Raw genomic sequence first — 25,679 nt, forward strand, 5'->3', positions numbered from 1 at the left:
TAAGATTTATGCATTTCAACTGCATGACACATTTCCATCAAATTGCAGTGAAAGATTTAAAAAAACAGCATAAAATATTTATGTTTAAATTTAAAGATGCAAAGAAGTGCAGTGTGTTTGCCAAAGCCAGAATGAAGTAGCTTGAAGACCTTTCTTATGCACACATGATGAATCCGTTATTCTTAAAAAACACTTTTTCAATATGGCTTTTGTTGGTCTAAAATAAAAGGCAAACTAGTGCATGCTCATCACTTGCAATACAATTACTATTTTTTTTCGGCTTGATGGGAGGAGTGACGCCTCTTTTCAGGCCCTACACTTGCAAACAAAAACGCTTTTTTTAATTTTTTATAATTAAGATTTATTTTTTAGAGAACCCAAAGAATGATTGAATCTAAAAGAAATAAGACCCTTTATTTAAAATCATCTGGGAAGAAAATTGGACATAAGCAGAAAAATGTTGCTTGCATACAATCACAATTCACAGTATCACAGACATGCGATCACAATGCAAGCATTGCATCTCTTTCATAGAAAAAGACCCCCATATGGTTTAACACGTTCCTTTTTTCCCCTGATTAATCAGCATCGCATCAGGGCTCTCAAACAGATCAAAATAAACATGTTCGACTGAAACCTGATGGGACTATTGCGATCTCTGTAGGTTTATTATTAGCGGCTCTTTAGCAGTTATTCCGCTGAGAGAAATAATTATAGTGTCCTGATAAGATAAGATCATAATCGTTTAAGCGACGAGCAACCAGAACATGATGAGGAGCGCCACCAACAGGAAGAGGCGGGACAGGAACTGCTCATCCATTTGCTGAGGGGTGCCTGGGGCTGCTGTGGATACAGAGAGAAATATCAAAATCACACTCATCACTGTGGTTCTTTACAAAAGGACGACAACACTAGCCTGAGCGACATGCTATTTTGGTGTATAAAATTTACAGGCAACCAGGGTTCAATTCGGAATCAGAATTATAACATTGATCCCTTTACATGTCATCTATATGCTAACGTACAAAAAAAAAATGGACAAGCGTAACTTTGATAAGAGAAAGACTCTTCAGTTTAAAAGTGTATATTTGATCAATGCCCCTCTTATCTGGATTCAATAGGAAACACATCAACGCAGGATTTTCATGGGATTGTTTTTAAGGTATACAGAAGAAATGATCCCAGGACCTTGGCCCAGGACTGGTGTCGAAACACGGGAAGGAGGAGGGATATGCCGTAGTGGAGTTCTCGCCACTACCGTCCACCCCAATGGAGCAGCCACGGCCGTCTGCAGGGGGACGGAGGAGCTGGCCGCGTGGAAGTGGAGGAAAGGCCGCCGACCGCGAGGGGAGAAGGGGCTCCTAACCGACCGCCTGGAGTGGGAGAACCGCTGCCAGGGGCGAGGGAGACCCCTTCTGTTCCCCGAGAACGCGGTGGGGCATTCCGTCTGCCAGGGGCTGGAGGACTGCCTCCGATCCGCGGCTGTCATCCGTTAGAGGGTGGAGGAGTGGCCGAAGAACAAGCTACGGCGTATCGGGGAACTGGCGAGTAAGCGCTCGCTCGCTGGGATTGTTTTTAAGGTATACAGAAGAAATGATCCCAGGACCTTGGCCCAGGACTGGTGTCGAAACACGGGAAGGAGGAGGGATATGCCGTAGTACAGTTCTCGCCACTACCGTCCACCCCAATGGAGCCATGGCCGTCTGCAGGGGGACGGAGGAACGGCCGCCAACCGCGAGGGGAGAAGGGGCTCCTAACCGACCACCTGGAGTGGTTTAATGAGTAAAACATACCTCCCTAGCCTAAATCATTAACCTAAACCTCACCATTAGTGTCCTTAGAGCAAATGAGAGGTGAACAAAATGAGAAACGAAAAGCAAATTTTCTGAAGCAACCACATCAATTTGTGTCACTTCTATGACACTCGTTTCACGTGTCAGTCTGCGTGTTTAACTGGGCTCAAACTACGGACTTCTGAGTCTGAAGTCTAACGCTCAATGAGGTGAGTGACAGCGCAAGCCAATTACATTGGAATAAGTGTGTACATTTAGGCAAGTCTGTAACACAAGCGTTAAAAGGTAGCGTTATAGTAAGTGTTTATAAAGTCATAATCAGACGATGTTAAGTTGTTGTAGCGCCTCTAGTGTTCATTTCACCAGGAAACTCCTGTGAAACATCGAACGTGGCACGTTAACGTTCGTTCTGTGAGACTAGATTGGTGGAAAATTCTTCCTCTGATTGAAAAATATAGATATATACATAAATATTATCAAAAAGGCTGAAAAATAATGAGATGCATGGTAACGGTCGCCACACCTGACAAAAGTCATATTTACCCCCAAATCAATAATAATAATAATAATAATAATAATAATAATAATTAATTAAATTAGATAGTTTGAAGAAAATAAAGCTTACATTTAGGACCATTAAAAAATTTTGACACTTTAAGACACTTTTTACCCAATTCTCAGTACCGCAATGTGTGAAGATGCTTTGCTTTTACTATTCTAGCAATTTTTAACGATGATTCTCATTACAGCAACAGTCATGTTTGTACTCTTATTACTATAAAAAGAAAGATGCATATGTACAATGATTTTCTAAACTGAAATCAGAAATAAAAAATGAAAGGCAGTACCAAAGTGGGTGCAACTATGATGCATAAATACTATTTAAATCTTTTTTTTTTGCATTGTGGTAAATGAGAATTGGGGGGTAAAATGTGCATAACAGTCATGAAAACAATGTGACAATCAAAATCTTAAATTGCTTTAACAGTAGGCTTCACTTCCATTATGGAAAATGCTATTTCTGTTTTGTTTTTATTTCAGAGTAAAACGGAGTCATTTACTTGACAGGTTTTGTAAGAATACATGTATAATTGTTTTTAACTATACTGCCTAAGTTTACGGTGACAATTGTGGAATTAGTTCTCTTAGAATCAGAATCATAGGAGCGTATCTTTGGAAATGTCTTGCAATCACACGGAGGTCCAAGTATATCTGTAACACCAACACGGTCACATACCTGGTGGTGGTCTCCCATCATTGATGTTAAATGCTGTGGCAAACATCCCAAAGGGAAAAGCCCCAATCCCAAAAGACATCTGGAATCCTCCATCTCCAAAGCCAAATCCCTGAAATCCCTGCAAAAATGTTGCACTTTAAACTCCAGTTTACACAGGGACAGGCATGTTGTGCACTGTATTTTGACATTTTACTACCAATTTGAATGACATTTCTATCATAGATTGTTTAATAATCAAAAGGAACCGTTCACCCCAAAATGTCACCATTTCCTCAACGATTTTCCATCTTCCAATGAACACAAAACGTGAATTTTCTTTGATATACAGTTGAACATAAAATGTTAGCCCCCTTATGAAATTAAGGGGGCTAACACAACCACTGTGGACAACCATTGTCATTGGACAACCACTGTTATCCAATGACTCACCTAATTAACCCAATTAATCCCCCAAGCCTCTAAGTTGTCTTGCAAAACAACTAGAAGTAATATAAAACTGGAACGGTAAATGCGACCACGCATTAAGTCATCATTGAGCGCGTTTACATGAACGTTACTTTTTTTATTTTCTCCCCAATGCGCTCCAAGTCCTCATGGTGGCGTAGTGACTCGCCTCAAACCGGTGGTGGAGGACGAATCTCAGCTGCCTCCGCGTCAGAGACGTCAATCTGCACCTCTTATAACGTGGCTTGTTGAGCACGTTACTGCGGAGACATGGTGCATGTGGTGGCTTCACGCTATTATCCGCGACATCCACGCCCAACCGAGAGCGAGAACCACATTATAGCGACCACGAGGAGGTTACCCCATGTGACTCTACCCACCCTAGCAACCAGGCCAGTTTGGTTGCGTAGGAGACCCACCCTGACAACCGGGCCAATTTGGCTGCTTGGGAGACCTGGCTGTCACTCAGCACACCCTGGATTCGAACTCGCGACTCGAGGTGTTACCGTCAGCGCCAATACTCGCAGAGATACCCAGACCCCAATATGCACCTTCTTAAACGACTGTTTAATTAGCCGACAACGTATCTGGTCATATAAAAGTTATTAAACGGCTTTCCTTTATATAATTATGTATGGTACAGTGTATGGTAGGGATGTCAATTTTCAGACATTTTCCTAATCGATCATCATGGAAATTAACGAACAACGAATCTATTAATCGTTAACGTTATTACCGCAAAATGCATGTGCAAGACTCCAAATAAGTGCATGTAGCCTACTCTTTAAATATAATTTACATGATTACACTTAACAGAAATTAAAGAATTGGCATTTTCCTCTTAAAATATTCTTATTTCAGCATTTAGACTTTGTTTAGTACAAATTTGTGAATTATTTAAATACTGTTAATAATAACTTGTATACAAGATATACTGTATTAATTGTATACATACAAGTTTATTAAAACCAGAGACTATTTAGAAGAGACAGGCCACTTCAGTTTAAACGAATGAGAGAAAATGGAACGCCCAGCGGTCAATGAATGTAGAAAGGAAGTCCCGCTTCACAGGTAAAAGAGCCAATCACCTTTTAGATACAGACATCGCCTGTCAATCAACTCGCTAATGTGCATGTGCATTAGAAGCACAAGCTGGGAAACTTTGTGTTTTGGTGTAATATGAGGTAAAGAAGCACAATTTATAATTCTAATATTATCACATTTTATTGCTGATTTGAAATATGTTCTTTGATCGTAATCTTGACCAGCCGTTTTTGAGATTTCGGTGTTCCCCATTCAAGTAGATAGGAGCTGCACTGGCATGACTTGAAATAGCAGCGTGAAGCATTTCCATGTTTCCGTCGATCAATATATAAATAAAGGGGGGGTTTGTACTTACTTGTTTTGATTATAGGGGGGGTTGGTTACCTCCACCAACGGTTGGGTTTGAAAGGACATGCAGGTGAATAAACGATTTTGCCTGAACAATCCTGTAATGTTTTTATACCGCACAACAAAAGCTTTATTTTTTTAAAACAAGCTATTGCTGTAATAGGACACAAAATGATCCATAAATGCTTCAATTAGGACATTAAGAGTCATGCGAGACAGCAAAACGTGATGCAACATTAAACGTCAGATGTTGTCATCACCTAAGAGGACGCAACACGGTGTCTTTCCAACTTTGGTCTTCAGAGATTTGTCTTAATAAGCCCCACCGGAACGGCTCGTTTGACTAATGAATTACTGCAGGGTGGCAGTACAGCAACACCTTTATCACTGTAATAGTTTCATCACAAAAGTCTTGTGCAATGACACGGACAGCATTGCAAAGGGACATTTACAATCTAGAGTGGAATATAATCTGAAAACACCAGTGATTTGATCATGAGCGCTGGCGGAGATACACCTCATATTAGCTGGTCAAGTGATAAAACTGAAAAGCCTAAACTGATAAACATTCATTAAAAGAGGCAATTAACTGCTTTGTTTTTTTTCTCCCCCCTATTTGCCCAATTCCCAATGCGCTCTGAGTCCTCGTGGTGGCGTAGTGACTCGCCTCAATCCGGGTGGTGGAGGACGAATCTCAGTTGCCTCCACGTCTGAGACAGTCAATCCGCGCATCTTATCACGTGACTTGTTGAGCGCATTACCGTGGAGACGTAATGTATGAGGAGGCTTCACGCTATTCTCCGCTGCATCCATACAGAAATCAACACGCGCCCCACCGAGAGCGAGAACCACATTATAGCGACCACGAGGATGTTACCCCATGTGACTCTACACTCCCTAGCAACCGGGCCAATTTGGTTGCTTAGGAGACCTGGCTGGATTCAAACTCGCCACTCCAGGTGTGGTAGTCAGCATCAATACTCGCCGAGCTACCCAAGGCCCCCGATTGAAAAGGAAAATGTACTCACGCCACGATTTTCCGGTTCTGGCCGTTGTCCTTGTGGTCGTGGAGGAGTTCTCTCTCTGAAATCACAAAGGAAAGTGAATTTGCTACATATTTGTTGATGTAGGGGGTGGATGGTACGACAAAAAGTATATAGTTCAGTATATGTTACGCTAGATAATTTTTGCTGAAAGTTCAATGAATAAAACGGGTTACAATGGGTCAGACAAATTAGGTTGTCCGAGGTGATAAAAATCAAGATTAAAATGCATTAAATTCGTGGAAATGTCATCTTTGAGTCCATGTCGGTGTGACCAAGTTAAAGTTTCTAAAATACTCGACTTTCCTTGCACTCGAGTGTGTGCGCAACATAATCATTCAAACATATCTTTAAGGTGAAAAATATCTTTTTACAAATATCATGAATTTTCTCAGGGTTATTCGACATGACCTGACCAAAGTTTTTCATAAAAATGTCAAATATTTATATTTGATAACATGATAAAATAATGATTTATTTAACTTCACTCACAGTCATGAGGATCTAAAAACGTTCTTCCAATATGAATCATACTTTCAGTTTCAAAGAAATTTTATTATTTATATAAATACAAAATTAAAAAGATTATTCTGCTCATTTTATGCCAACAGTTCATTTTTCAAGAAGATCACCTTTTAATTTAATTATGTATTTATTTTTCACAATATTTAATGATATGACAAAATAATGATTTATTTTAACTTTATTCTCAGTCATTCAGGTCTAAAGGAGTCTTCTCTGTTTTATGGACAAAAATGTTTCAAATATGATTAAATTTGCAAAGAAATTTAATTATGTATAGAAATACAAAATCACTAAAAGAAATAATAATAAAAGACTATTCTGCTCTACTTCTGTCAAGCTTTTGAAGAGCCCGTCTCCGGACGGTTGCATCACATGACATTATTGACTTTAAACCCCCGAAAAAACATCAAAGTGACTTTCAATTATCATTAATTTTTGAGACAAGAATATAAACATGTTTTTCAGTGTAACACCACATGACCGGAACAAAAATAATTGCCATTTATTTGTATCTTTTTACCGTCTCCGGACGGTAACACCGCATGACATTTTTTACTAAGCCAAAATGACTTTGAAGGCAGAAATGGGAAACATGTTAATCATAGCCGAGGCGTATTAAAGTAACAGTACAACCATAAACAGTGCAGCAAAATTACCACCCAGACAACAACAAAGAACATTTGCTTGAATCCAAATGAAATATATGACCACACAGCATGTGATTAGTTGGGCAGTAAAATGTACCTTGGGTCTTGCTGACTTGTACTGCCTCTTCCATACAGCGGGATCACTTTATCCCGACTGATGCCTGCTTTACAAACAGGACACACCTGTCTGTTCGGCCTGGTTTCTAACCACTGCAAAGGCAAACAGGCGGTTTAGACGGCATGTACATTCCTGTCACTCAATCATACAGTAAGTGAAACTACTGCTTTTACAGAGAAAGAAAAATCACTGATACTCACTTGATGCAAGCATGGCCAACTAGATGGTGATGTCACAGGTAAAATCACAGGTAAACATGGAAAGGTAAAGTGTTGAGTGGTTAATATTTTCCCCTCATATAAAGAGTGTCATGCACATCATTATGATCCCTCACCAGAAGAGATGACCACACAGACTGATGACGGCGTCTTTGGATGTGTCCAGACAGATGTTGCATTCAAAAGTGCTGTCCTGCGTGCTGCCGTTTTCTCCTGACGTCTGTCCATTAGTTGCAGAAGAACTCTCGTTGGCAGCTGCGCTGGCCATGATGCTTTCAACTCGACAACTTTAACTAATATACAACCCTGAGCACAAATATAACAAAACAAAGACTTTAGACACTGATGATAGAGAGGGAAAGATGAATATTACTACAACAGAATCTAAAGACAGACAGACAGACCGACCGACAGACCGTTAGATAGACCGACAGACACAGATAGACCGACCGACAGATAGACCGACCGACAGATAGACCGACCGACAGATAGACCGACCGACAGATAGACCGACCGACAGACAGACACAGACAGACCGACAGATAGACCGACCGACAGACAGACAGACAGACAGACAGACACAGATAGAGCGACAGACAGACAGACACAGATAGAGCGACAGACAGACAGACACAGATAGAGCGACAGACAGACAGACACAGATAGACCGACATAGAAAAGACAGACAGACATAGAAAAGACAGACAGACCGACATAGAAAAGACAGACAGACATAGAAAAGACAGACAGACCGACATAGAAAAGACAGACAGACAGTGAGACAGACAGATAGACAGTGAGACAGACAGATATATAGATAGACAGACACAGACAGAGATAGACAGACAGACAGACAGACAGATAGAGACAGACAGATATAGAGATAGACAGACAGATATATAGACAGTCAGAGAGACAGACAGACAGACAGCCAGCCAGCCAGCCAGACACAGACATATAGACAGACAGATTAATAAACAGACAGATAGATAAACTCGGTACAGTACAACAAACATTACAATAAACACACAAATATATAAGGAATATATGCAACTATGTAGGCTATACATCACGCAGAGTGTTCATCATGTCCCTCAAGGCGAATTGCTAAACTACAAACACGATTAGTGCCAAACAGCAAACACAGTTAAATACTCACCGGGTTATTGTTGTACATGCTAGCTGTTTAGCTAATTAGATCACTCATTTCATGCTTAAACGACACAAATATCCTTTAACTAACAGCGGGAACGCCTTTCAATAATATATAATTCTATAATATTATAGAGCATTACCTTGTGCTTCTCATGAACGCGTATGTGGAGTGAAATTAAAGCCGCTGCTGCTTCTGAACTCTTAAACTTACAGCTGATTGCGTCAACACTCCGAGCCGGAAGTTCAACCCACTGACGTCAGACGCTCTAGACCAATCGCGATAGTACTGAAGAAATTATATAAGCTGCAGAAACGTGTTTATTTATTTTGAGTCCAAAATTGTATCTGTGAATTTTATTGTGAAATGTGTGATTTTATTTGGTATATTTCATATACATATAAGTTAAATTAGTTAGTATAATGTCCGTGTTTTAATGTTTTTATGACTTTATATTTTTGTTTAATGAGTGTCTTAAATTTATTAATAAGAACATCTAAATATACAAATTAATTCGCAAATAAGTAAAAAAAATAAATAATAATAATTAACAAATAAGTTAAATAAGTCTTCATTGTAACCCCTCCTCTTACATGGATGTATTTGGTTTGTATGTGCATTGTTCTGCAATAAATAAATAAAAATACTTTGAATAAAAAATATATAGATGTAAGCTGAAGCTTTTGCAATCAATATCCAGAGACCGCTATTCGATATTTTTGGCACTGCCAATATGTAGTCTCTCTCTCTCTCTCACTCACTCACTCACTTTCTCTCTCTCTATATATTCTGATATCTGAAAGTGTGAAAGAACTTTTTGAATGCACTGCTTCTCTGTTGTTGAGGTAAATTTGGTCAAAAAAATTTGGGCAAAAACTTGGCCCATCCATTTTTACTGAGGTCCACCCAAAAGTAAATATCTGGCTACGCCTTTGCATCCTACCTTTCGAAAATTCGCTGTCCGGTCAAGTCGTACTACTTATCATTAATGATAATTATTAACATTATTTAAATTATATAATATATAGTCAATGTGCATTTTCAATTCAATGACTGTGACCAGACTGGTGAGGTCACATGGTAACTGTAACTTTTCGCAGTGCTGATAGCTCAATCACGTCCGCCCCTGATCGGCCCCAACGTGCGTTGGCCCACCGGGAAAATGCCCGGAATGTCAGATTACCAGTCCAGCCCTGGGTACAAGTCGTTATAATGGAAAGAAGATTATACAGCTGTCTCTAACAACACAAAACCTGTCTTGAAAGGGCTCAAAAGAGGATTTGGCTTTTTAAGCAGGTGAGTGCCCCCTGGAGGAATAAAACCTAAATCGCATATCAGGATGCATGTTTCATTGAATCTTTTTTGGCTTTAAAGGGAACATTTCTTATGTTGATTTAAAAGCGCATTAAATAAATATCTTAATTTTGGAGTAGTGATGGTTAGAGAAATGCCTTTTAAGGCCTTTGCATCTTTGCATAAGTCGTTTCATATCATGCGTGACTAGTAAAATCACTGCACACAACATTGAAACACACATTACTGCTTCAATAACGCATATGAGTGAATATGGAGGGATTTATTTCCTGCTTAATGTAAAATAAAAATCTGTCAAATGGTTATAAATCAGTCAGACCCGTCATGAACCTCAAAAACGTGTCCACATTAGTCGCAAACATATTCTTCTGCTGGCAAAGCATGCGATTCACTCCAGTTCACAAGTTCTGGGTAAGTTTAGTAGTTTCAGATCTCAAGCCTCTCTTATAATCAAAGTTCACTTTTCTGAGGATTTTTTTGATCATTGACTTTGAATCAACTGGTGTCATGGTGACATTTAGTGGCTGTATGAAGTCAGTTCCCCTCAAGAGACCATATCTACACTGTATCTATTGATTTATCATGTTTATTTACATGTATGCAATTGGCAGACTTTTTGATTCAAAGTCATTATAGTGTGATATCAGATATTTTCAGTGTGACTTAAAGATTCAATACAAGTTCAGCTCAATGGACATAATTTATGACAATGTCGATTACCAAAACTATTTATTTCAACTAGTCCCTCTTTATGAGCCGTAAAGCTGTTTAAATGAAGGTTTTACAGCCGTTTTAGGGTTTACGATGCTACAATTGGCTATAACTTTACACAGATGCGGTAAGAGATTATATTAACACACATATTGTTTATATCTTGTGTCCATACTTCTGAAAGAGTGAGTATTTTAACGTTTACAGACTGACCCCAGTGTTGCGGCGTAGCTAGCTACATGTAGTGAAGCTACTAACTTAACTACATTTTTCAGTAGCTTTTCCAGTAGCTCAGCTGCTTTTAAAACAGAGTAGCTTTTCCAGTAGCTAACTACTTTTTCCAGCAAGTAGCGGTGTAGCGTGACCAAACGCTACATCATGTTGGTCAGATTATAACTAATAGCCTTCCTTATTGTGTAGAAGCCAAACTTTTACTGGCAAAACGTCAGATGATCTGGCACATATTTCAGTGGTTAGCGGTTAGGTCGCTAGTGCTGTGTATGGAGAGTCTAAACAGCACTGTTTGTTTACAATTAATATTATTATTAAAATATTAGGATCACGTGAGCTTTACCACCTGCTCTCATATTGGCTGTCTTTATTTGCATAAAGTTAAACATTTCTCAACTTTGTCGCGTCACTGGACACGCCCACATCCGGTCACCAACGGTCGCCGTCGCTCGTGTTACCGGAAGTCGCCAGCTCTCATTGAAAATGAACGTAATGAGGTCGTTTTGTCAAAAATGTATTTTTTTTTTTATTAAGGAATTAATGTTCTGTTGGTATATTTCTGTACATTTCTGCATACTGTTGTATAATATGTTCTGTTAATAAAAAAATGTAAAATTTAAAATTACATTAAAAAATAGTGTCGCTGGCAGTATGAACGCGGCTTCAGACAACATATTTTTCTTTTGTAATGGCAGATCACAAACAAAAATAGCGAATTACCGCCATCTACTGAGAGCTTATAACAGCTCACATGGATAAGATGAGATTGTCTGATGGTTAATAAAAGGACTCCATTTTATTCTTCTATGTAACAAAGAATGTTTCAGACGCTTTGTTCTTAATAGATCACACAACAGCATATTTACCTTTAATATTTAAATAAAATAATTCATAAAAATTATTATTGCCTTTTGAGGGAAGGATTTTTGCTTCTATTCTAAATATGTTTATTTCGCTTCTCATTATCTTTGCGTTACTGGGAGCAGCGATTGAATTATTATTATAATATTTATAAATATACAGTATATATTATTATAATAATTACTACCATGCAGAACTGTTTGATTTCTCCTTGATTGAATTACCTATTATTTTCACGTAAAATAAATAAAATGATTGGTAAAATAAATCATTTATGGCATGTCTTATTATGCAACAATCTAGGATGACCATCTGTCCAATGTTTTTGGACCTGAACAAAGTAAACAAATATTTGTAGAGCTCTGTATGTGACCTGTAACGCTGGCACTTGCATGTCAATGGCAAAAAAGACAGAAAATACAATGAGCATGAACCCAGGTGAGGGAGAAACAAGCCCTGAGTCTTTATTCACATATTATCCACACTAATTATTATGTGACAAGAACAAAAAAATGCCAGCCCAAGGAGAGTTTGTCATACAATTGTGATCTATAGGGAAATCGGCTACACCTAGCCACATCAGGACTGAAAAGTGTGAAGTATAGCATAAAAATGATTTTTTAATGGCGTCTGATCGTTTTATTTTATACGGTAGGCCTATTATGGCCATTATTAACTGTATTAAAGGAAACCTATTATGCCCCTTTTTAAAATATGTTATATAAGTCTCAGGTGTCTGTGAAGTTTCAGCTCATAATACCCCACAGATCATTTATTATATCATGTTATAAATGCCTCTTTTTGGGTGGAATCAAAAATACGCTGATTTTGTGTGTGTCTCTTTAAATGCAAATGAGCTGCTGCTCCCCGCCCCCTTTTCCGGAAGAGGGCTGTGCCTTTACAGCTCCTGATTCAGTTACTACAGCAACAAATCAGAACCGATATGACTGACAGTGTAAATAATCGGCCCGGGATTTTACATAGCAACTGGCCCAAATGTTGTGCGTGTGGGGGTGGGGGTGTTTGCTGTCCTTTTCTGCATATCGCGGCGCCGTTTTTGTGGTCCGTTCTGCATAATTTTAGCTTATCGCGGCCCATTCGGCCCAATTCGCCGGCCGACTCGCCTTTCTCCCAATGGACAGTCCGCCCATGATCGGCCCCAAAGTGCGCCGGCCCATGCCAGATTACCAGTCCAGCTTGTCCACTGCGTCTTCAGCGGCTCTGATGCCGAGAGCACATGAAGACTCTTATGTTCATTATTCTTCTCACTGTATCTGCTCCAGGACTGTGTGTAGATCACTCAAGGGAGGAGCTATGATAATAGGGTGGAGTCCGTCACCAGTTGTGGGCGTGGCCTTATCTAACGTGACGTCACTTTAGAGCAGAAATGAAAACCGTTCATTTTGACACACTGTTTTTGAATAATCTCCCATTAATCCCGGAATATCTCCTGGCGGTGGGGCAGTGGTCAGGGACGTCTCCCTGCCACCCCCCGCAGCTGGACACCCTCCAACGCCTCTCAACCTTGTCTTACCATCCAGGCATCCTTCCTCCACGAATTACTTGCAAACAGGGTTCTATATGTCATAATAGCTCAACCATACACAGCAGCCTGTTGATGTGTACTCAGTGCCCTACTGGCATTGGCACTGGCACCGGCACCGTATCTCTCGTTAACTCAGTGCCACCGGTTCCATATGGCATACCTCAGCACAAACCCTCACCACATATCACCCAGGTTCCTACTTCTGAACCCCCCCACTAAAATGACATGTAGATTAATTCATGTTTATTACTGTAACAAATATGTGCCACAATTTTGCGTTTTGAGCAAATGAAAATCAATTTTGCACTTGAACAACGTTGATTTAAATGTGAATTTGCTCATAATTCATACATTTAGCTTTTTCCTCCAAATCCACTCGGTGTGCAAAATACCTTTTTGCATGCTCAAAATATCATCTTGCACGTGCAGAAAATGTTTGTGTGCTCAAAAATATAATTGTGTGTAAAATAAATATAATTCAGAACTGTGGCACGAGTATAACTCCATGCCTGGGCGTCCAGAATCCCATTTTTTTTATCTTCTTTCTTTGTCCCATAATAATCCAGTTAATGCGTGTCATCTTTTCTCCTGGACATTAACGGATGGGACTTTCAGAAGCCTTTCTTTTGTAGCCAGAACCTTAAAGTTTGTTCCTATACAGAAATGAACTCATTGGAGTACAAAGTGTGACAACTATCCCCGCTCTACCGGATTGACAGTGTTACAGTAGGGGCGGGGCTAACATGCCTCCAGAGAGGCGGGGTTAAGAGGGCGGGGCGTGTGTGGGAAGTCCTGTAATTTGAGCGCGTCACAGCCGCGATTACACGCGGATCACACGCAGATTATGATCGCGGAGTTCGCGTCAACGGATCACGATTGAACCGCGTCACCGAACAGAACCGGCGCGTTCGGCGAGAGGCTTTAACCGGGAGATTGTCATCTGGTTTAAGTAGCACTCTAGTGGCTAACTCCACTAGCGCGCGGACAGCGGAAATTAACACTTCCGATCGAGCTGATCGATCAATCAATGATCATGGAGCGGAAGAGGACGGATTGCCCGGCGCTTCCACCCGGCTGGAAGAAGGAAGAAGTGATCCGGAAGTCCGGGCTGAGCGCTGGGAAGAGTGATGTGTATTATTACAGGTAACACAATGTGTCAAGTGAAAGTGTTACAGTGTATCAGAACTTCCAGAAGATACATTGTGACTTCTCTGATTGGCCGTTACAGTGCGTGATGAACTTGAGTGTCTGTTAACTTTAAACTGATGTTGTTGTTTTTTAAATATAAACAAATATATAAATGCACTCATAAATAATTATTATGTACAGCGGGCTTTAAACGCCTTACACCACTCGTGAATTTTAATGTAATATATATATATTTTATTACAACTTATATAATCAGCCAATGTCGGAAATTACCTTTTTATAATGATTATAATAATTATTATATATTTTTTATAAAAAAAATAAATAAAAAAAGGGCATTATTTGCCTCCTGGAATTGATTTGGAATGGACGGAATTGATCAGTAAATTAAAATAAATTTAGTATTTAGGTTGTTACAGAAATGTATATATATATATATATATATATTAGAATTAGAATTATACCTATAGAAAGCCTAGAATAAAATCTAACAAATGATACAGCAAAATACTATATAGGGGCCTTTTTCTGCCCCTCGCATTTTGAATTATGGGGGTCATTTTTTATGTTTCGACATACTGTGAACTAACATGAACTAGCAATGAACAATTGTATTTTTATTAAATAACATTAACATAAATGCATGCTGTAAAAAATCTATTGTTAATTATTTATTCATGATACCTAATGCATTAAATAATGTCAACGAATGGAAACTTATTGTAAAGTGTATCTGTTTCTGACTCCGTTATCAGCGTTGCAATGCCAGTGACATGTAGAATTGAATGTTGTGTATTTTAATGACAGCATGCATTGGAGTTTATGTGAACAAAACCGGATGATCTTGTTATCAGACCTGCTTTGAGCATTTTGTGTGAAGCAAATTCAGCTATGATTTTTAAAACGAGTAGGAAGATTTTGGAACAGAACAGACATGTTCTCCATTTTCTGCCTGTGTAAAGACACATTTCCACTCAGATGCTAGTAGTTCCCTGAGTGCTTTAATGAGGTTTGTGTAGGATAAATGTCCCGTGACCTTCTTCTCACGGAAGTTCCATCAAAACCAGTGAGATCGACATGAGACAGCGTTTTCCATTAGATGGTTGGTGCATGGACCGTGGGCGTCCTGTCTGAAGCCGTTTCAGATAAACCGCCTCCTCAACGGCATTTCAAAACAACAAAAACTCATTTTACATGTCAGTTAGACAGTGTCTTCCTAACTGGACGGCTATTGACCAGAATAACCATGTCGATAGTCAAAAGTCTGTCTATGTAATGTCAGCAAATCGAAGAACGAACAGGTGAGAGGTCATTTAGAGCGACATCAAAGGTGTTTTTGAGATCGTTTTAGAGGCTCTTAACAGCTCACCTGGGCGAACCTTCAGTCCAACTTTGTACCAGCTGGTAAACGCCCTCTTACTGCCATTGGTCCATGTCATCGGTAGGTGTGACCTGAAGCTCCACCTACTCTGAGGCCGGCAGCTGATTCCCGATCAGTCATCATGAACACACAAGTGTATAGAGTTATCATCTGTACAATCGTTTGTGTAGAGACATTATCATGGCATTTCTTTGTTTAATTGTTCTACAAAATTAATTAAATGTACTCCAATACTCTTAAAGTGCCCATTCAGTCTTCATACGCTGCTACGGCGGTGTCTGCATGTTTGCATACGGTATGTCGTTGCTCGGAGATGAAAACCAAGACAAAGTTTGCAGAGTTTCCCGTGACCTCAATGCTACATTAGAATCATACGGAGCTGACTGAAGTTTCACTTCTTGATTATCAGGCAACATTCGCCAAAACCTCATGGGAAGTGATTTAAAAATAAAATAGTTGTTTTAAATGGTCACAATGTGTGTGTGTGTGTGTGTGTGTGTGAAATGCATTGCACGCTCGTGATTTTTACAGTAAACACACCTTTTTTGTGGATTTGTGGGGGTTTGTTTAATTCAATCCTCTCTCTCTTTGTTGATTACCCCAAAAAAAAAAAAAAAAAAATAATAAAAAAAAATCTATAAAAATCGGTGTTCCAGTGAGACATTTACAATGGAAGTCAATGGGGTAAAAATACTCAATATAGACACAAGACGTAAACAGTATGTGTTAACATGATTTTATTGTGATGACATCACATTTACATTTATGCATTTGGCAGATGCTTTTATCCAAAGCGACTTACAGTGCACTTATTACAGGGACAATCCCCCCGGAGCAACCTGGAGTTAAGTGTCTTGCTCAAGGACACAATGGTGGTGACTGTGGAGGTCGAACCAGCAACCTTCCACTACCCCACCAAAAGAATATAGACACAAGACGTAAACAATATGTGTTGTGATGACATCACTTACTAAAGTTTTTTTGTGTAAAGTAATAGCCGATTTTACGGGGGTCACCAAACTAGATAACGCAACCTTAAAGTCCAAGTCAAGGGCCCCTGGGCACTCATTGACCCGGTCCTTAATCCGTCCCTGTGTATTATTTGTTTAAGTTATCATTTTTACGATCGTTTTAGGGTTTACGGCGCTCATCAAATAGTCCCGTGCCAAAAAGTACACGAGAAACAAAATATGCATTGAGTTTATATTTGACAAATATCTAAAATGGATAATATTATATGTTAGAAGTTACACATAAAGAAAAAAAAAAATGCTAATTATATGACACAGTAGCTACGTATTGAATACTAGCAAACTACGTCTACTCGGTAGCGGTTCTAGCTTGTTTGGTGCCCTGGGGGAATCCCGCTTCAACACGCCCCCAAAGTTGTTGACCGGGGAGGGTGTTGGAGCCACCGCCACCACCTCATGCCGCCCTGGGTGACTGCCCATGTCACCCATGTCCGCCTAAATCCACCACTGCTTCTACTATTCCTGAAGTATGCGTTATGCATCCTATGAAGAGGAAAAGGAATTACTATATATATATATATTTATATATTTGATGATGCATTATTCTGCAAGAAGAACTAAATTGTTACTGTTACCATGATGTAAAATGTCTCCCATCATGATATAAGATTTCGGTCTCACAACCCGGAAGAGCGGGGTTAGTTGTCACACTGTAAGCAGTACATTAGTAGCTAATCTGTTCTGTACATAGTCTCTCTCTCTCTCTCGCTCTCTCTCGCTCTCTCTATCTTTACCGTAACTAACTAGTAGGCCTGCGAGCAGCCCAGTGTCTTCTGGTCAGATCTCTGCCAGTGTCTTTAATCACACCTCTGTGACTCAAAGGAAAACTATGATTGTGTTTTTTCAGTCCAGACTGATGAATGAGTGTGTGTGTGTGTGTGTGTGTGTGTGTTGTATCAGTCGTGCAGTAAGCCGAGAGAAGCTGCTGCTGTGATGATGTGTGTTCACACGCTTTGGGGAAGGTGTGTGTGTGTGTGTGGGTGTGGGTGTGTGGTTTCTATGAGGTGCCATGATGGCAGTGGAAGCTTGTAAACTGATCTGTGGTCAGAATACCTATCAGCTTTCTTTCTAAAAGCTCACAGTTACTGTCTTTGGGTCTGTAGCTCCGTTTTAACCATCAGTGTGTTTTCTCTAAACCTGATATTTTGCCATTTTGAGATTATCGGCGTTGGTCGACAGCTGTGTCTGATTGGCGGATTAACAGAAGTGGTCATTTCGGCATCGGTATCAGTATCCGGCTTAATCATCGTTGTAGTTTCTGAAGGTCCACACCTGATGTAAGCGGTGTCGCGAACATAGATATACATTCGTAGATGCCTCATGAGCAGCTGTTTCTATGGATGGCGACACGTCAGCGCATCTGCCATATTAAAAGTGTCAAGAGCCGTCTGTAAACACATGGAGGTGAATGGACAGATGCAGTCCGACACAGTCTGGAGTCTTTTCCACTCGACTCTCACATGATTTGAGTTGCCATAAACATTAGACAATCTTGTACAAATTAAACAGAATCTGTCATTTTTTTGCTCTGGCGTTCTGCTGCCGCCTTTCAGATTGGTAACTGGTTAAAACGAAATTAAAGAGCGGATAATAACGTTCTTTTTAAGATGACAGCACTCTGTGCTAAGGTTGAGTGATATACCAGGTGCGGTGTTTCCAAATGGACCTGGTCTGGAAAAACAAGTTTAGAAATAAATGACTTGCCTCACCCAAAATAAGCGATTACATTTTTTCCCATGTGTGGGTGAATAATCAGCATAGAAATCATAACAAGCAATGTATACTGTAGCTTATATAAAATAACGTCTTTTTAATGAATGCATTCTTAAAGGGACAGTTCACCCAAAAATGAAAATGAAAATTCTCCCATGATTTACTCACCCTCATGACATTCCAGCTGTGTATGACTTTCTTTCTTCACCAGAACACATTTGAAGAAAAACAGAAATATCTCCGCTCAGAAGGTCCTTATAATGCAAGTGAATGGTGATCAGACTTTCAAAGCTCCAAAAATCACAGACAGTCAGCTTGAACATCATCCATTCAACACTAGCGGTTAAATTAATGTCTTCTAAAGCAACACGATCGCTTTTGGTGAAAAATGTCAATATGTAAGTATTTTTAACTATCATGCAACACTTCAGGAGAGGGCTGGGTCCACACGATCTCTCGTGCAATGTTTTCGAGTTACCATGGATACAGAGATAATCTGACAAATGCACCATTGTGAGTAAACAAACAGATAAACACAGATCTAAACCAAAAGCGTTCCTCCTCCTCACTTGTAAACAGCGCTGATCTTCCGGATGTGACGCACATGCCAATGTGATTACGTCACACGTGCATACCGCCGCCGACCAGAAGCATGATTACTAGTACTTAAATATGTATCTTTTCGCTCCAAAAGCGATCGTTTCAGTTTAGAAGACATTGATTTAACCGCTAGTGTCATATGGATGACATTTATGCTGACTGTCTGTCATTATTAGACCTTCATAAGTCTGATCACCATCCACTTGCATTATAAGGACCGTCTGAGCTGAGATATTTTTCTGTTTTTACTCAAATGTGTTCTGCAGAAGAAAGAAAGTCGTACACACCTGGGATATCATGAGGGTGATTTAAATGATGAGAATTTTTTATTTTTAGGTGAACTGTCCCTTTAATGGTAAATATATTCCCATAAATATTTAAACTTATTGTTAAATACATTTGGCCATCTAAAATCAATTAACAGCAAAAATGATCCCATCCTGACCTGCATGCATGCACACACTAAACGTCTAATAATTAATGAATAATTACGTAATTATAAATTTTTTATATTTAATTTATTTTTTATTTTAATTATTTATTTTAAGGTAAAGAAATTTGTGATGCAGCATTTTCCTTCAGAATCAAAGCACGCGCCTGTCATGTTCATCTAAAATAGAGAAACCTAATTATTTGGGCAGCAGGAAGTGTTGTATTACCGAAAAGATTACCTGTTAATAACCGGTTACCAGGGCTGGACTGGTAATTTGGCATACCGGGCATTCTCCCGGTGGGCCGATGCATTTTGGGGCCGATCAGGGGCAGACTGGCCATCGGGAGAACCGATAAGCTAAAGCTAATCACACACAAGAATCTCCTCCTTTATAACCATTCCAACATGGCGGCACGATTATTCGAAACAGCCGAATGAGGTATCTATGCATGGATATCTATGGTTGCAAAAGTGTTGCTATATGGTTGCAAGAGTGTTCTGAGTAATTCAAGTGAAAAGCTTCTCTTTGTTATTCTGCTCTCTAGATATATAAGTCGGTTTGTTTGTTTTTTCCTCAACAAGACACATGATTTGAGGGATCAATCAAGTCTGGGTCAAATATTCATTCATTTTCAGGATTTTAACCATTTAAATGCCCGTTTGTTTATATAATGCCACTGTTGCTTATTATGGGAAATTATTTTCCATATACAAAATGCCACAGTCTGGGATGTGTCAATGATTAGCAACAACACTGATTTTGATGCATTATTTTTTTTTTTTTGTACAGTGTCAGATTTAAAGAACACTCAGGACCTTAGAGGACAAAAATGTCCGCGTCAAAAAAACTGCAATAAAAATATGATTTATTAATATGACGTTATGACGTTTTTAACCAATAAGGGTTTTAACCCTTTAAATAACAGTTTGTTAACATTATGCCACTGTTGTGTCACACACACACACACACACACACACACACACACACACACACACACACACACACACACACACACACACACACAAAAACACACACAAAAACACACACAAAGATAAAGATCCCCCATTTAGCCTTAACAGACTGTAGGGGCAAGTGCTGTTAATGAGCACCTATGAAGGCCGGAACGGTACACAAGGGGGCGGGTGGCCAGCACCACATCCGACCACCTTTGTCTCCCCAGTGGCAATGTTTTACACACCGCACCAGGTACTCATTTTAGGCTGAGTCGACCTAGGGGAGGCCCGGGACCGGTTCAGATAATCATCACTGGTGTTGGCCATTAGCGGGAATCGAACTCTGGTCGCCAGGTTCGTAGCGCGGCGCACGCACGCACGCACGCATGCACGCACACACACACACTTTTATCTGCATCATGTATTCAGTTGTCCTGCAGGTCTCTATAATACAGTGAATAAGGGAAAAGCTTGTATTTGCTCCATAGGCTAAACATGAGCTAAATGGCGCCATCTGGTGGAAAATATTAAAAATGTAAATTTTGAAGCCAGGGCTCCGGAATAAATGTATAATATCATATAATTCATGATTTTATGCTTTAAAGGCACTTGGATCAAATATTGCAGTTTTATGAGGGGGACATTTTTGTCCTGAAGGTCCCGAGTGTGACTATTTTGTGTACACAGTGTATTATAGAAACTGAGGTCGAAATATAAAAATTCCCCCCAAAATACACACCTTTGGCAAAATGTATGCCGTTGGCAAAATGATCGAAAAAACAAAAAATGAAAAAGACAAAAATGTCCCGAAGGTCGCACAAGGGTTAAAATATAATGTAATAAAAGGACATGTATGACATTTGACTTGTGGTCACTGTTGATCTACTATGGATGGATGATGATGAGCTGCTCGTACAGTATTTATTGACAATCCTTATTTTATAGTGATTCTTTTGTAGTGCATTGTGGGTGATTGTAAGAGTGCATGTTTTATTTCCTTCGTGTGTCTTTTGTGTGAGCTGGAATACCAGACATTTCATAATAAGAGTCCCCAGTGTATTTCGGGCTTGTTTAGAATAGAAACATCCAGCGTTACATACCAAATCTCAAATGTATTTTCTGGATCTTTTTGGGGGTTTTGGTTACACAACAAGCACTCTGTACTTTTGAAAAAGTGAGGATTTTAAAGTTAAAAAAAATGGACCCCATTGACTTCCATTGTAAGTGTAACACAGCCTTTTTTTTTTTTTTTTGCGCTGAGTCAAACTCGCTGAACCACGTTTGACTGCATTTACTGGCAGCGTTGACGTGTCACTGACGGAACATTGACTTCCTCTCCAGACACGTACATGTTTTCATTATTGAGTCACAATCAGCTGAAATCATTCTGGCCCTCAGAACTGCCTGTTTTTATCTTGTATTCATGCATTAAGTGCTGTTTGCCTGTGCAAAGCTAACCACAATGATGAGATACGTTCTCTCTTTTCATGACGCTTCTCTTTCATGCATCGTTTTTGTCACCGCATGGAAAGGCCTTTAAGAGGTCAAAGGTGCATCTGGACAACAACAAAGCTGAAACTGGATGATTGTGGGATTAGCGTTGTTCGTCTGTTTGGCACCGCTCTGCTGCATGTGTGCTTCTAAAAGCTAATGAGCTGCATTTAGTTTTGTTTCTCACACAACAGGCGTCAAGCCGAGAGACAACTTCCTGTCAGTTTTGTGTGTGTGTGCGTGCGTGTGCGTGTGCGTGTGTGTGTTGAGTCATTTGCGATAAACCTAGCGCTGCTCCATGTGTTCAAGAGAGTTTACTTCTGCTGTGAAGCGTTATTTACTGCAACTGTTGACTATAAAGATGAACATTGAGAACATTCAGAGTTTTGTTGTCTTAAATGGTTCTTTATTTTAGAGGAGGGATGTCCCGATACCGATTCGCGCTCTTGTACTTGCGCACATGCTCATAAAAATGCTCCGATACCATCTGATGTGCGAATATCACGGCGTATGCTAATTAAAATCACGTTAGTGTGTTTATTAAACCGCAAAGGCTGCATTATAATGAGATAGATGTATAGTTTGCATGTGCCGCGACCTGCTTTTCCTGAAGTGAGAAGCTACCGTCAAAAGCACAGAAACGGAAAGGGCCTCACTACAAAATAAAAGTCTCACATCTATGATGCTGTTATGCATCACTAATTCCAACGTTGAATTTGGATTGCGTCTTTGAGGTTCTGTTTAAAAGCATTTAATTTGAATTAATTGTTCTATTTTAATTTGCTCAAAGTTTTAAGTGCATCATATATTCAGACACAATTTTGATGATAAAATTTAAATAATCGGTTGTTATGGAATTCAAACAACAAAACAAATTATCGCTACTCATATTCATTCTCCAAAAAATGGTATTGTCACATCACTATTATAAGGATATAAATAATAGGGAGTGTATTAGCCAGAAAGTGTTTTTCGTTTGATTTTGTTTTTTCGAAATTCCGTATTCAACAGTTTAGTTCAATTTCGTCATTTCGTGTCTAAACAAATGAATTCATAAAAACTGTTATCAAATGAAAATGGAACAAATAAGTTCAATGTTGTTATTTTACAATGAGGTTCCGTTTGTTATGTTAAATGAGTTAACAACATTAGTTAACACGATCTAACAATGAACAATACTTTTACAGCATTTATATAAAAAATTCGGCCATTTTTAATTTTTTTAATTTTTCGAACTCGTCCTTTTTCGAATTATTAGCATTTATTAATCTTAGTGGTATATAAAACATTTTACAAATCACAAGTTGTATTTGTTAACATTAGTTAATGCACTATGAGATGAATGGATGTGGTAATATATTGTGACTTGTTTGTTCATGATACCTAGTGCATTAACTATTGCTAACAATTAGAACCTTATTGTAAATTGTTACTGTTATATTATTGTTTTCGTTAGTGTTCCTATTATTATTATTATTATTATTATTATTATTATTCGCTCTTGAGTCTATGGCCACCCATAGAACCACTTGAGGGAAAGTTATGAAATTTGGTACACCGATAGAAGACAGTCTGATCTGTTACCACAGCAAATTTGGCGTCTCTACCTCAAACTCTCTAGCGCCACCAAGTGCCCAAATTAGCACTCACTTTTATGTTAATAACTTTTGAACCGTGAGTCCTAGAAACTAAATAATTTTTCCTTTGGACCCTATGTCCTAATGTTCCGTCTTGAAAATTTCTTCCACCATTTAGAATTTTTCTGAAAAACCTACTTTTTCAAACTCGTCCTAGGACGTTTGTCTGATTTGCACGAAAATTGGCCTGCATCATCTAGAGGTGCTCACGACAATTATTTATTCACAGAATTTTGATAAATCATACCGTTTTCGAATGGCGGTTCAACTAATTGGTCGAAGAGCACGCAAAAATGGATGTGAGGGTGTACCTCCGCAACGCTTTGAGGGATTGGGACAAAACTTGGTACGTGTCATCACCATTAGGCCCTGAGGTTACCTACTGCGCACTGCCCCCTACTGGTCACGAGATATGAAAAAAGCAAATTTTTGCTTACAACTACTGAACAGTTTTTTAAAAAATAATTAAATTGGTCTCATTAGATTCAGTGGGGTATAGCGAGTCCAACAATATCAAAAATTCCTATGTCAGCCATTTTGGACGTCGGCCATTTAGAATTTTCGATCTCGTCCTTGGCCGTTTGTCCGATTTGCACGAAAATTGGCCTGCATCATCTAGAAGCACTCATGGCAAAATGTTAGTCACAGAAATTTGATAAATCGCACCGTTTTGGAATGGCGCTTCAATGAATTGGACAAAGAGCACGCCAAAATGGACATGAGGATATATCTACGTAACGCTTTAGCGTATTCATACCAAACGTATTATTTGTCATAGGCACCATGACTCGAGGGTGCCTGCTCGGTTTCGGAAAAGTGTCTTTTTGCTCATAACTTCTGAACAGTTTTGTCATAAAATCATCAAATTGGTCTCAGTAGATTCAGTGGGGTATAGCGAGTCCAGCGATATGAAAAATTCCTATGTCGGCCATTTTGTACGTCGGCCATTTTGAATTTAGGCATATAATGCTGTATTTTACGAACAACTTGGTGTATCGTTACGAAACTCGGGATGTGTATTTGCCACCATGCTCCGAAGGGACTGAAAAGTTTCAGCACAGCACCACCTTGTGGTCAACAATGATAATGCTTTTTCTAAAAATGCTAATAGCTATTGACTCCCTTCGCTTACTGTCATGAATATGGTCTCGATAGATTTCGTGGTTTATGCCGAGAACAATGATATGTCACGATCGAGCAAACTTCCTGTCCGCCATTTTTAAATGTTTTGAAAACCTACTTTTTCGAACTCCTCCTAGAGTGTTTGTCCGATTTGCATGAAAATGGTCCTGCATCATCTAGAGGCACTCACAACAAAAAAGAGTTTTACAGAATTTTGATAAACTGTACCGTTTTCTAATGGCGCATCAACGAATTCGCTAAAGAACGCGCAAAATTGAACTTGAGGCTGTATCTCCGCAAAGCTTTGAGGGATTGGGACAAAACTTGGGACGTGTCATCACCATTAAGCCCCGAGGCCACCTGCAGAGTTTTGGCGCACTGCCCCCTACTAGTCAGGAGATATATATATATATATATATATATATATATATATATATATATATATATATATAAAAAATTGTTTTCTTTTTTTTCTTTTGGCATATAACTCTTGAACGCTACCTCAGCAGTTTCAGAACTAGCTATTTTTAGTTATTTTTTAAATAAATGTTTATTTACGATTGACTCCTCATGCACTGTTCTTCGGACTCTAACCAAAAACATGTCACAAATATTCTTTTGCTGCTCATGGTGCCAATAATTGGCTTGATTGCTGCTTGCAGCTATATTTCCATATATTTCTGTTGCTGTTTTTCCCCCCATTTAAATCAAGTTTTTAGATTAGCGGAGTGAAATCCTTTCAGTTTCTGCATGTTTTTGACGGTAGTTTCACACCTCCAGATAAGCAGATTGCTAAATGTCCCAATGTGATTAATAAACCTCAAAAGGCTGATTTAATTATGTTGGCTTGACTTGTGTTGCTTTATCTCTTGTAACTGATAGGAATAATAGTTTTTGCACAGTGGACCATTTTTGTCCGGTTTCTGCCATATTGC

General features: G+C 39.2%; 2 protein-coding genes across 3 annotated transcripts in view; one reads left to right on the forward strand and one right to left on the reverse strand.

Annotated features, from left to right (window-relative positions):
* Nucleotides 1-5: 5 nt before the first annotated feature.
* Nucleotides 6-8,810, reverse strand: LOC127643007 (E3 ubiquitin-protein ligase RNF185-like). Its single transcript, XM_052125524.1, has 7 exons — nucleotides 8,713-8,810; nucleotides 7,534-7,723; nucleotides 7,400-7,418; nucleotides 7,179-7,291; nucleotides 5,895-5,949; nucleotides 3,031-3,148; nucleotides 6-843 (listed from the first exon to the last, which is right to left on the reverse strand). Exons 2-7 carry the CDS (start codon nucleotides 7,683-7,685, stop codon nucleotides 746-748), a joined length of 555 nt encoding a protein of 184 aa, XP_051981484.1. The 5' UTR covers nucleotides 7,686-7,723; nucleotides 8,713-8,810; the 3' UTR covers nucleotides 6-745.
* A 5,236-nt stretch (nucleotides 8,811-14,046) lies between these two features.
* The window catches only part of LOC127643000 (methyl-CpG-binding domain protein 2-like), a 48,807-nt gene continuing 37,174 nt past the window's right edge, over nucleotides 14,047-25,679 (forward strand). For both annotated transcript variants that reach the window (XM_052125517.1, XM_052125518.1), the window contains exon 1: nucleotides 14,047-14,376. In XM_052125517.1, coding sequence (XP_051981477.1) covers nucleotides 14,261-14,376 — 116 coding nt within the window. In that variant the 5' untranslated portion in view covers nucleotides 14,047-14,260. The remainder of the gene's footprint in view (nucleotides 14,377-25,679) is intronic.

Source organism: Xyrauchen texanus, chromosome 4 (assembly GCF_025860055.1).
Source record: "Xyrauchen texanus isolate HMW12.3.18 chromosome 4, RBS_HiC_50CHRs, whole genome shotgun sequence".
Classification (NCBI taxonomy): Eukaryota; Metazoa; Chordata; class Actinopteri; order Cypriniformes; family Catostomidae; genus Xyrauchen; species Xyrauchen texanus.